Genomic DNA, 12,698 nt, shown 5'->3' with positions numbered 1-12,698 from the left:
CATTTTATGGCCTATTGTTGCACATTTGTAGGAGTGTCTATTGTCACTTGATATTCTGGGGCATGACTCTGTCGTCTGTGTAGTTCTCTGTTTTTATTTCAGTGTGGCAGACCGAGTGGAGCTGCGCAAGAAAATGAATTGTAAATCCTTCCAGTGGTACCTGGAGAATGTCTACCCAGAACTCAAGTGAGTTAACTGTGGAACTGAGGTATCAGTATGAGTACCCAGTGACTAGAACTTTTCCCAAGTTATAATATCAAGGGTAAGTATTGGAATCATATATTTTACACAACTGAAGGAACAAGTCATACTGAGGTCTATATTGACTAAACCAGCAAGTAGGAAAGTTACATAAGAACATAAGACTTGCCATACTGGATCGACCAGAGTCCATTAAGTCCAGTATCCTGTTTCCAACACTGGATAATCCAGGTCAGAAATACCTGGCAGGATCCCAAAGTTCAATAGATTTTATGCTGCTTATCTCAGGGATAAGCAATGGACCTCCCCAAGTCCACCTTAATACTGGACTTTTCTTCCAGGAACTTATCCAAACATTTTAAACCCAGCTACACTAATAGCTTTTACCACATCTTACACCCACAAATTCCAGAGTTGAATTATGCATTGAGTAAAAAAATATTTTCTCCTATTTGTCTTAAATGTATTACTTAGTAACTTCATTGCATGTCCCCTAGTCTTTGTACTTTTTGAAAGAATAAACAACCAATTAACGTTTACTCATTCCATTCCACTCATTATTTTATAAACCTCTATCATATCTCCCCTCAGCCAACTCTTCTCCAAGCTGAAGAACCTTAACCACATAAGCCTTTCCATTAGGGGAATATTGCCATTCTTTTTATAAATTTGATTGCCCTTGTCTGTTCCTTTTCTAATTCTGCTATATCTTTTATGAGATGTGGAGGGCTATATTCAGTAGAGATGTGCATTCATTTATCACGAATTAGGCAATTTCAACGAAATGGATTCTTCCCGAACTTCGGGGAAAATTCGTTTTTCGGGTTGGTGCGTGGGGGAGAGGCACATTTATTTTTAAAAAAAAACCCACCCCAACCCTTCAAATTTACTGTATTACAATCCCCCACCATCCCGATTCCTCCCCAAGATTTACTAAAAGCCCTGGTGGTCCAGCGGGGTCCCTCGAGCGATCTCTCCCTCCGGGCCGTCAGGCCTGCTACGAATCAAAATGGCCCTTTCGATGTCACAGGGGCTACCGGTGCCATTGGTCGGCCCCTGTCACTTGGTAGGAGCAATGGACACCCGGCGCCATCTTGTGCTCGTACCATGTGACAGGGGCCGACCAATGGCACTCCCCCAAGACTTGCCAAAAGTCCCTGGTGGTCCAGCGGGGGTCCTGGAGCGATCTCCTGCACTCGGGCCGTCGGCTGCCAGTATTCAAAATGGCGCCGATAGCCTTTGCCCTTACTATGTCACAGAGGCTACCAGTGCCATTGGTCGGCCCCTGTCACATGGTAGGAACACAAGATGGTGCCAGCCGTCCATTGCTCCTACCATGTGACAGGGGCTGACCAATGGCACTGGTAGCCCCTGTGACATCAAACGGGCAAAGGGCCATCGGCACCATTTTGATTCGTAGCAGGCCCGACAGCCTGACGGCCCAGAGGGAGAGATCGCTCGCGGGACCCCGCTGGACCACCAGGGCTTTTAGTAAGTTTTGGGGAGGGATCGGGATGGTGGGGGGGGTTGTAAGAAAGTAAAATTGAAGGGTTGGGGTGGTTTTTTTCTGATTTTTTTTTGTTTTGTTTTTCCGATTCATTTTTTTTTTCGATTCGTTTTCCAATGTGCTCACCTCAAGGGACTCTCCTGCCTTGCTCTTTCTTCTCCCACAAGTTTTCCTCTGTGGAGAAGAACTATGGAATTGGAGACAAGGAACTGTTAGCCATTAAGATGGCCTTTGAAGAATGGAGACAATGGCTGGAGGGGGCACAACACCCAGTAATGGTATATACCGACCATAAGAATCTTCAGTTCCTCAGTAGGGCCCAATGGCTGAATCCACGCCAGGCCCGGTGGTCGTTCTTCAGTCGATTCGACTTTGTACTATGTTACCGCTCTGCGGATAAGAATACATGGGTGGATGCACTTTCCAGACTATATGAGGCTGAAGATGTACCAGAAACAATCCACTACATTTTGGACCCTGCCAAAATCCAACTAGCGGCCACCGACATGGTTCCACAGGGGAAGACGGCGGTTTCCCTTCATCAATGACCTAAAGTACTGGCTTGGGCGCAAGACTCACTCACTGCTGGACACCCAGGCAGAGCCCGAACCCTGAGACTACTATCTAGATATTACTGGTGGCCTCGGATGGCTCAAGATGTAAGATCCTACGTGGATTCCTGCCCGACGTGCGCACAGCAAAAGCCCTTGTCTGGTCAGCCCTGGGGCTTACTCCAACCTCTTCCGGTTCCTCAGGAGCCTTGGACACACATCTCTACGGATTTTGTGGTTGATCTACCTACCTCCTCTGGCAATCACGTAATCTGGGTTGTGATCGACAGATTCTCCAAGATGGCGCACTTTATTCCTTTACCAAAATACCTTCAGCCCCAGAGTTGACACGACTCTTTACGTCACACATATTTCGATTGCATGGTCTTCCATTTCATATCGCTTCTGATCGTGGTCCTCAATTTACAGCCAAATTCTGGCGGGCCCTATGCAAGATGTTTGGAGTGCAATTGGATTTCACCACGGCCTTCCACCTGCAGGCACCCTAATCCTTCCACCCGCAGGCACCCTAACAGTACCCCCCCTCTTATGCCCCGCAACCAGCCGGCCCCCCTACCTTTTCCATGCCGCCAACGCGGCGGCCTCCTCCTCATGCTGGGCCATGGGCGCTGGGCCGCACGACCACTGCTGCGTCTCTCTCCCGGCTGGCACCAGGACCTCCCTTGACGTGCACGCGCGGGAGGCCCCGCCTCTTAAAGGGGCTGCGGCAGAAGAGTCAAGCCGGCTCCAGATGATGACGTCTCTGCAGGAGGGGTATTTAACCCCGCAAACTCCTTCCCTTCGTTGCCTTTGCAGCAGACTTCCTCTGTTGCTCCAGGGCTGTGCTTCCTGTGCATCTGGAACAGCGTCTTCAGTGTCTCCACTCTGCCAGCATCTCCGCTTCTTCAGTGTTTCCACTCCACCAGTGTCTCCTTGTCCCTGTGACCATCTGTTCATCTCCCCAGGTAGTACCCTCGGACTGTCTTTCTGGTACTGACCTTGGCTTGTCTCTTGACCTCTCTGTTCACTGCCTTCCCCGGATCTTCTGTCTGGCCTTCACTTCGCTTCTTCACTGCCTGCCTCGGACCTTCTGCCTGGACTTCGCTTCGTCTCTTTGTGTAGGTCGCTTCCTATCTCGCTGGGTGAACGCACCGAGTAGCTGCTTCTCGGGGGCTCTTCCATGCTCACAGAATATCCGCTCCTCGGAGGGCCGTCCAGCTTGATTCTGCGGAACCAATCCTTGTGACTCCTCCTCTCGCCTACGCCACCTCCTGGAGACGAGTTACACTGAGGGGATCCCTCAGCTGTCTTCACATCTCGCTCCAGCTCAAGGGTCCACAATGACAACACTATGGTACTATTATTTTTTTTATTTTTCGAGTTTTATATACCGTCATTCGGTTTCGCCAACATAACGGTTTACAAGTTTCAATCAGTGCAGAACATTTTAATGAAGTAATACAGTGATCATAATAAAAGTAAGATAACAGTTAAAGTTAGAAGGGTATAATTATGATAACATTTGATAAGAGTAAGTATAAAAGATTTCATGGCTGAGGGATATGAGAACCCAGGACACCCCCCCATCAAATCCAGCGATAGCAGAGAGGGGGTTTGTATTCATGTTGTTAGCTTGTAAAAGCTGGCACTGTCAGGCCATGGAATTATGACCATGTAAAGGACCGGATTTTCAAAAGGTTACAGCACCAGGGCTGTAACCTTTTGAAGTTTTGAAATAAAGTTTTGAAATAAAAGTTTTGAAATAAAGTTTTGAAATAAAATAAAGAAGTCATCAAAGGTAGGGGGGAAAGGGCGGGGGAGGTAGGGGAAGAGAAGGGAAGGTGGGGTGGGGGGTAGGGAAGTTCCCTCTGAGGTGCACAATTGTGGACCCCCTTGCCCGCACCGACCCCCGGTGCTTTTTTATATATTTATAAATGATCTGGAAAGGGGTACGATGAGTGAGGTGATCAAATTTGCAGATGACAGAAAATTATGCAGAGTAGTTAAATCTCAAGCGAATTGTGATAAACTGCAGGAGGACCTTGTAAGACTGGAAGACTGGGCGGCCAAATGGCAGAAGAAATTTAATGTGGACAAGTGCCAGGTGATATATATAGGGAAAAATAACCTTTACTATAGTTATATGATGTTAGGCTCCAAATTAGGAGTTACCACTGAGGAAAAAGATCTAGGCGTCATAGTGGATAATACGTTGAAATCGTTGGTTCGGTGTGCTGTGGTGGTTAAAAAGGCAAACAGAATGTTAGGAATTATTAGGAAGGGAATGGCGAATAAAACGGTGGATGTCATAATGCCTCTGTATCGCTCCATGGTGAGACCACACCTTGAATACGGTGTGCAAATCTGGTCGCCACATCTCAAAAAAGATATAGTTGCACTGGGGAAAGTACAAAGAAGGGCGACTAAAATGATAAAGGGGATGGAACAGCTCCCCTTTGAGGAAAGACTGTTCAGCTTGGAGAAGAGACGGCTGAGGGGGGAAATGATTAGAGGTCTACAAAATCATGAAAGGACTTGAACAGGTAAATGTAAATCAGTTATTTACCCTCTTAGACCATAAAAGGACTAGGGGACACTCCATGAAGTTAGCAAGTAGCTCATTTAAAACAAATCGGAGAAAATTCTTTTTCACTCAATGCATAATTAAGCTCTGGAATTCATTGCCAGAGGATGTGGTTACAGCAGTAGGTGTAACTGGGTTTTAAAAACGTTTGGATAAGTTCCTAGAGGAGAAGTCCATAAACTGCTATTAATCAATAAGGAATGGTAGCTTGGAATCTATTTAATGTTTGGGTACTTGCCAAGTACTTGTGACTTGGATTAGCCACTATTGGAAACAGGATGCTGGGCTTGTTGGATCCTTGGACTGACCCAGTATGGCATATCTTATGTTCTTATGTTCATGGCTGGGCCTTATATACCCAGCTGTGTGACATCAGCTGGTGCTGGCAGCCTGGGTTCCTGCAAGCATTTTAAATGGTGTTCCTGTGTGCACACACACACACACACCTAAGAGAGCCTACAGAGGAGGAGGAGAACGATGATGTCATGCTGGCAGCATCCTGCCATGAACCAGGAGCTCAGCGGCCTCCAGGCCATGCCAGAAGCCCGGGCATCGCATTGGTGAGTGCTGCCAGTCATGGGTAGGTCCTGTCACTGGTGAATGTAACAGTAACCCCCCTCCAAAGCCCCTGCCCCAGTCTTCTGGGCTTGGGCTTCTTGGAAAACCTCTTGTGGCAGTCTGTTAGTAATTGCGGGACTTGTAGGTTAGAAGCTGGCTCCCCAGAATTCTCTTCGGGCCTGAACCCATTCCAGGAAATCAAGTACTGGATTTGATTCTGAGCTCTCTGAGAATCTAAGATTTCCTGGACTTCATAGTGGGTGTCCTCCTTGGCTGGGACTTCCGTAGGCTGGAAGGGTTGTCTGGCCAGCCATGAGAGTATTGCAGGTTTTAGCAGAGATACATGGAAGACATCATGGATCTGCAGAGATGAAGGTAATTTGAGCTTGTAGGCTGCTGGACCTAGTTGTCACTCAATGGGGAATAGGCCCACGAATCATGGTGCAAATTTCAATGAAGGCATTCTCAAACTGAGCCAAAACAAGCTTCCCCAAGTGAAGTTGGGGAGCTGGGCATCGTTTCTTGTCTGCCTGCTTTTTGAACCACTCTGCCACTTGCTCCAGAAGGCGGTGTATCTTCTGCCAGAGTTCCTAGAGATTATGCCCTATTAGAGTAGCTACAAGGCAAGTGACTGTGAGCTCTTTAAATGGCGGCGAGGTATGCGCACACACACCTATAGAATCCGCGGAGGAAGAGGTCATGCTGACGGCATCCTGGTGCGAACGAGGAGCTCAGTGGTCTCCAGGCCACGCCGCAAGCTAGGGCATTGCGGCAGTGAGTGATGCAGGTCTCAGGCCAGACCAGCGAATGTAACACACCACTTTCAGTGGTGATGCATGTAGCATACTTGCAAACACTACAACATTCTAGACAATATCATAGGGAACCTAATTTTAAAAAAAGCATTTTTGTTGGTAAAATAATGCTTTACCTGAATAAATATCTTGTTATAAAATTACCCATCCGATATGCTGGTAAACTTAAGTGCATATGCACTGCATGTGTGTAAGTTTACCCAGACTGAGCAGAGGTGTTCCTTGGGATGGAGTTGGGAAGGGGTTTGGACTTCCACACATACTTGTGGATTTTCAAAAGTATGCTTGGAAATTATCCTGCAACATTTCTGCATACATTAGCAAGTGCACTTTGAAAATTGGTGTAGCTATTGCGCATATTTGCTGCCTTTCTTATGTGCGCAGCTACAAAATTATCCTTAAGGAGGATACCTTTCAAAGGGACTTCTTTGACTAAATTGGTGCTTTACCTGCAGAAGTGGCTTTTTGAATATTGCCCAGCTGATATGCATGCAATTTTAAGTGCATATGGAAGACATCTTCAGGGAGAATGGAGCCTAGGCAGGGTTTGCATTTTCCATTTGGAAGAGAATGCATGTAAATTTAGATGTTTTTCAAAGAAAACTTACATGCATATAAGTTCACTTGAAAAGTGAAGGAATTTAGGAATATAAGGGCCTGCAGATTTATGCAAGCTTTAACCCCTAAATGTGTACTTGGAGTTGGGTGGTTTATGATAGGCAAAATACCAGCTTAGAAATGTCACTAGGATTGGAGGTGTCCAGCAATAAAAAAAACCAAAAACAAATCTGATTAGGTTTCTCTCTACATCACTGCTTGACATTCATAATTTTTCCCATTCTGACCTTCATAGTCAAAATATCTTTAATATGGATTCCAAATGACTTTTTACTAAGTCATAAAAAGAAAATCTGAGTACAACAGTTATCCAGTAGAATGAGCTGCCATATGAGACGATGCTGCTGCTTTCACAGTATCAGTTCAGGAGACTGACAAGTGGTTTTATTATAATTAAAATCATATGGAAGTGGAAAAACTGGATATATATATATATATATATTTTTTAGGCCCTGAGCTAAACCGTTGTTCCCCTCCAGGGTTCCTGAGAAGGAAATGATTCCTGGGCTCATTAAGCAAGGCGGGAGCTGCTTGGAGTCTCTGGGACAAGACACAGCTGGAAATTCTTTGGCCAATGTGGGAGCTTGTAAAGGCACCGTTAACAATCCACCTGCCCTTCAGGTAAGCCAGTTCTATTGCAGAAAAAAAAAACATTGCTGCTTATGCAACACACCATCCTACAACTCTTCCAAACCCTCCTTGGCCTACAGTGCATAGCAAATATGTTTGTAGGCAAGATGAGAATGTTTAGGAGTTGAATATTGTGGAACAGTGACTACAAGCAGCTGGGAATCAAGATACAGCAATTTTCAGAGTTAAAGTTGTAACCTATATTAAGACACTGTATTGTAAATACATTGGTATAAACTATTCTAAATATAGATAAGCTGTATAAAGAGTGTGCTATACATTGGAAATAATTAGGTTTTACTTGTAAACCAATGTGCATCCCGAAAACTGGTAAGTATTGCATACAAAATAAATTGATACAAATTTTACATTTTTAAATCTAAAATTATTTAATAGGTTTATAAAGCCAAAATATGTTAAAACACTTTTAAAAAGGGTGGGCAGCATATTCAAAGCACGTTCAGTGCTTGATAGCTAGATAAGTAGGATTTATACAGCTATCTAGTGGGCTGCTGAATATCCAGGTATATTCAGCGGCTGCTAGATAGCTGGATAAGTCACTTATCTGGTTATCTTTTAACTCCATAAAAAGTGGGCGGGCAGTGAGTGGATCAAGGCGGCACTACTTATCCAGTTAAGTTAATCTGATAAGTTAGACCAGCCATAAATATAACTTATCCAGCTAAGTAGGGATTTCTGCGTGGATATGCCGCTGAATATACCTTGTAACTTAACCTGATACGGCTGAATATCGAGCTTGATATAAGTGGTAGATTCCCAGAAATTAAAGCCAAAGGAGCATCATAGAATTGGGGGACAGACCATGAATTATTGTGTACAATAATCTGTATACTGACAGTGCTGAATAGATAATTATATTGATAATTGCATTGCCACCAAATGTATTTATTTATTTAAAAACATTTCTTACTCATTCTTCCAGATTAAAAATAGCTCAAAGCAAAATATTGTGCCTATAATAATATTTTTTAAAAGAAATATGTTCAGAAACCCAGACTACTGGGGTAAATTTTCAGAGGCTTAGTAAGGAATTACTCAAATAAAGTTGGGGGTGACATGGGTAGAATGTTGAATTCACCTGCGTGGATTTTCAGCTGGCTAAAATGTCACAACATGCACATTTTTAACCACATTAAAAAGAGGTATTTCTGGGGGGAGGGGCATAACTTGGTCAAAGTTACATGACTACATTAAATTTTGAGAGAGAGAGCCTCTGTAGAGGCTCACATATAAGTTTACTAGTTATACTACTGTAAGAGGGAGCACTATTAATTTGGGGTGAGGTTTGTGGGGTGGGGTAGGTTTTGGGGGGCAATGTTACATACACAGTCAGAGGTACGAACAGCAGCAAAAAATATCTGGTGTCACATCATTAAAATATATCCCTCCACTGCTATTTTGTGAAGTAACGCAAACTCCTGCAAAGAAAGAGACATGTACAAACTTGCCATACTATACTGTCACAGCACTGACTCTCAGGATTTAAATAACAGCAACCTTATGAAAAAGCAGCAATGCAAATATTACACCAGGCCCAAGAACATTGATACATCACCTACTGGAATAACAGAACAAGCTGGACTACTACAGAGAAACTACATGCGAGCAGAAATACTATACTTTAGTCACACACATGCAGGCAAAACAGAGACCAACCTTTACCTAATAAAGAAATAAGAGACTGCAACTTAGAAACAGAAACATGCAGATAAAACCAAAATAGAAAATCTGAGAAACTAGACTCTGAACAGTGGAATACTGAAGAAAGAGCAAAATACAAAAATATAAGAAATGCACATTCCCAAAGATGGCATATTCAATTGCTAAAATCTCAAATCTTCTTTTTTTTTTTTTTACTTTGTTGTCTGATCTTTGTATTTTTCTAATCAGTTGGTCCTGGTCTCTTTTTCCCATTTTTCCCTTGTCGCTTATTTCTTAATTCCTTTTCAGTGTCTCTCCTTTCCTACTGTCTTCTTCTCTTCCTCCCTCTCACTCACACACACACACACACACACTTTCTCTCACAGACTCCCTCACACACACAAGCTCTCACTCCCATATGCTCTCTCCCCACACAAGCTCTCATTCTCTACACATACACACAAGCTCTCATTCTACATTCTCTATTTTATATACACACAAACACAAGCTCTCACTCTCTCCCCCCCCGCCAGGCTCCCATGTCTATGCACACCCAGACCCACACCCAGGCTCCCATTCTCACCCATATACACATATTCAAGCTCCCATTCTCACCCACACATAACACATTTTCAATCTCCCATTTTCACAAACAAAACACACATTCAAGCTCCCATTCTCACCCACCCACATACACAGGCTCTCACACAGACACACACATATGAACACACAAACAGGCTCTCAGACACACACAGGCTCTCACTCATTCACAAATACATACAAGTTCACACACATCATGGTCTCCTGTTATCATCGGGTTGTGGTGAGATGAGCTCCACCATGGCCCAGAGGGCCTCCTGCTATCTTCGGGCCGACAGCCCACCAATCTTCCTGCTTAGGGGGAGGAGGGAGTGGAAGCTGTGTGCAGGTGTGCACAGCTTCCCCTCCCCCTCCAAGCAGGAAGATCGACTGGCCATATGGCAACAGGCCAACGGCGGGTTAGGCTCTGCCGGCGGCCCGCGGCCTCTCCTGCTGCTGCCGGCCCGCCATGTCCCCATGCATACCTGTTGGCACCAGGCCTGGCCTTGCAGCTCTGACCCTCCTCTTTGCCATCACGGCGATGGGATCCCTCGATGGCATTGCTCTAACAGGCCTAACCTGGTTGGGTGGGCTTGGGTCCAAACTGGGTGGTCAACTGCCCACCCAGGCTCACCCATGGCTATGCCACTGCATTGTACAAATCAACTCCTCTTTTACCTTTCATCACTCCAAATTACAGAAAATATTCACTGTTGTCAACTTTGCTGTTCGAACCTCTGACTGTATGTGTATGTAAAACTGCGATTAAAAACCTTTTCGGTAATGCGCCTGCAGTTGATTACTCAGCATGCGATGTGTTGCGTCTGTCGGTCTCAGACGTCTTCGACCTCTGTGCCTCATCTTTCTTCCTTCTCTCTCCTCAAGCCTTGGGAAGATGGCTGCTGCCACGTCTTCCTGCCACTCTCTTCAGTGTCCCTGGAACAGCAATGGCGACAGTGTTCGCCATGTTTCTCCTGAGGGCATCCTAGGGTGCGTGCGCGCAAGCCACCCACATCTTTATCCACATCATGGCGGGAACCTCGGGGGCGTCCCCTCCGAGTGACGTCATGACATCTGGGTATTTAGCCTGCCCTTCGTTTGCTAGCTCTCTCTTTGCCCTTTGGAGTAATTCATCGCTAACCTGGGTACCCGCTCCTCGGGGGCCCTTATGCTCTCTTACAGGTACCTATCTGGAATATCGGGTACTCGCTCCTTGAGGGCCTGATCTTCCTACTCTGGTGTCTTACTGATCTACTTCTGCCTGCCAGGATCTTCATCAATACAGCTATCTACTTCAGTGAGTAACTAATCTTGTCAGTCTGTCTCAGCTTCAGCGCTTGGAGTCTGCATCTGGGCCTTTCCTCTACCACTCTGCGCTGCCTACCATCTACTCGAGTGTGGGACTGGTCTCTTCTGCTGAGGACCCCTCGACTACTTCTACTGGGTTACCTCACTGCTGCTGCTCCCTGGGCAGTACCACCAAGCTGTATAATAAATACAAATTCTCTGTGTCTGCGTGTGTAGAGTCTAGCCTAGTACTGCGGTTCCTCACGGGGCTCCTCCCCGTGGGAGTGGCCATCACCGCAGTACCCAAGAATCCACTCCAACACCTCAAAACTATAACAGATCACAGAACAGAACAGATTAGGCTCAGCTCACCGCTTTAAGGCCATTTCGGGCCTGGCCCAGCGAATCTCTGAACAACAGAATTTGTTGGACAACTTGACTGTTGCCTTTAACCAGTTACACGCACAGATGAATACACCGACTACCACAGGTAAAGAAGTTACACTGCCAGAAGTGACGGTCAAGACTACAGTGCCTCTATCTGCTCCAACACGCTTCGCGGGTGAAGTTTGGAAATGTAGAGGATTTATCAATCGATGTTGCATGCACTTTTCTCTGCAACCTAATCATTTTCCTCTAGCATATGCCAAGACCACCTATATCCTTTCGAATCTGGACGGAAGAGCGCTGGCTTGGGCCTCACCGCTGTGGGAGCACAATGACCCTATCCTGAATGATCTTGCTGGGTTTCTTGAACTGTACAGATCAGTATTCGATGACCCTGCCTGGTACTCGACAGCAGGATCAACTTTGGTTCATCTAAAACAAGGTAATAAACCTTTACCAGACTTTGCCATTGAATTCAAGACGTTGGCTTCTGAATTACATTGGGACCCTAGGTGCCTGAAGACCCTTTTCTTTGAAGGCCTGAACTCCTGGTTGAAAGATGAGCTGGTGGCTCGTGAGATGCCTGAAACCTTAGCAGAACTGATGAAGTTGGCAGCAAAGATTGATCGCCAACTTCACAACAAGGTTCAAGAGGTCAAGAGTCCCAGAAGACCACTTCAGGGAGAGACTCGAGTCAAGTTTGTACCCAGGCCTACACCCCCAGGTCCTGTTGCTGGCGAAGAAGAACCAATGCAATTGGGCCGCAGTCATTTGACTTCTAAAGAGAGACGAACTCGAAAGAGGTTGGGACTGTGCATGTATTGTGGACAAGCTGGTCATGCTGTACAAACATGCCCTATATGTCCAGGAAACTGGCAGACCTAAGTCCTGTGGGAGGACTCTTCTTAGGTCTAACTGCACTCTCTCCTCCACTCTCTCTTCCAGTATCTTTAATCTTTGGGCCTCTAGAATACCAAACCCTTGCCTTAGTGGATTCTGGGGCAGGGGGAAATTTAATTTTGAAACGTCTTGTGGAACATTTGCAGATCCTCACCACTACCATGACGTCTCCATTACTTTTGTCCTCTATTCATGGAGAGCTCTTACCGGGTAAAGTAACCATGCTTACAGAACCAGTGAGCTTACGTACCAGTGCTCTTCATACAGAGACTATTTCCTTCTTTGTGCTACAGAAGGCCATGCACCCTTTGGTACTTGGGCTACCGTGGCTGCAGAAACATATGCTGCAATTCAACTGGGCCACTTTGGAGTTTTCACGTTGGGGTCCAGATTAGAGATGTGAATCAGAATCGGTTTGG

At 45.6% G+C, this 12,698-nt stretch overlaps 1 protein-coding gene across 1 annotated transcript in view; it reads left to right on the top strand.

Annotated features, from left to right (window-relative positions):
- The window catches only part of GALNT16 (polypeptide N-acetylgalactosaminyltransferase 16), a 403,191-nt gene that overhangs the window by 315,078 nt on the left and 75,415 nt on the right, over positions 1-12,698 (top strand). The window contains exons 12-13 of the mRNA XM_029598802.1: positions 103-186; positions 7,314-7,455. Of these exons, the coding sequence (XP_029454662.1) occupies positions 103-186; positions 7,314-7,455 (226 nt within the window). The remainder of the gene's footprint in view (positions 1-102; positions 187-7,313; positions 7,456-12,698) is intronic.

Source organism: Rhinatrema bivittatum, chromosome 4 (assembly GCF_901001135.1).
Source record: "Rhinatrema bivittatum chromosome 4, aRhiBiv1.1, whole genome shotgun sequence".
Taxonomy (NCBI): domain Eukaryota; kingdom Metazoa; phylum Chordata; class Amphibia; order Gymnophiona; family Rhinatrematidae; genus Rhinatrema; species Rhinatrema bivittatum.
Note: the sequence above shows the minus strand (reverse complement) of the source record. Positions and strands in the feature narration are given on the sequence as shown.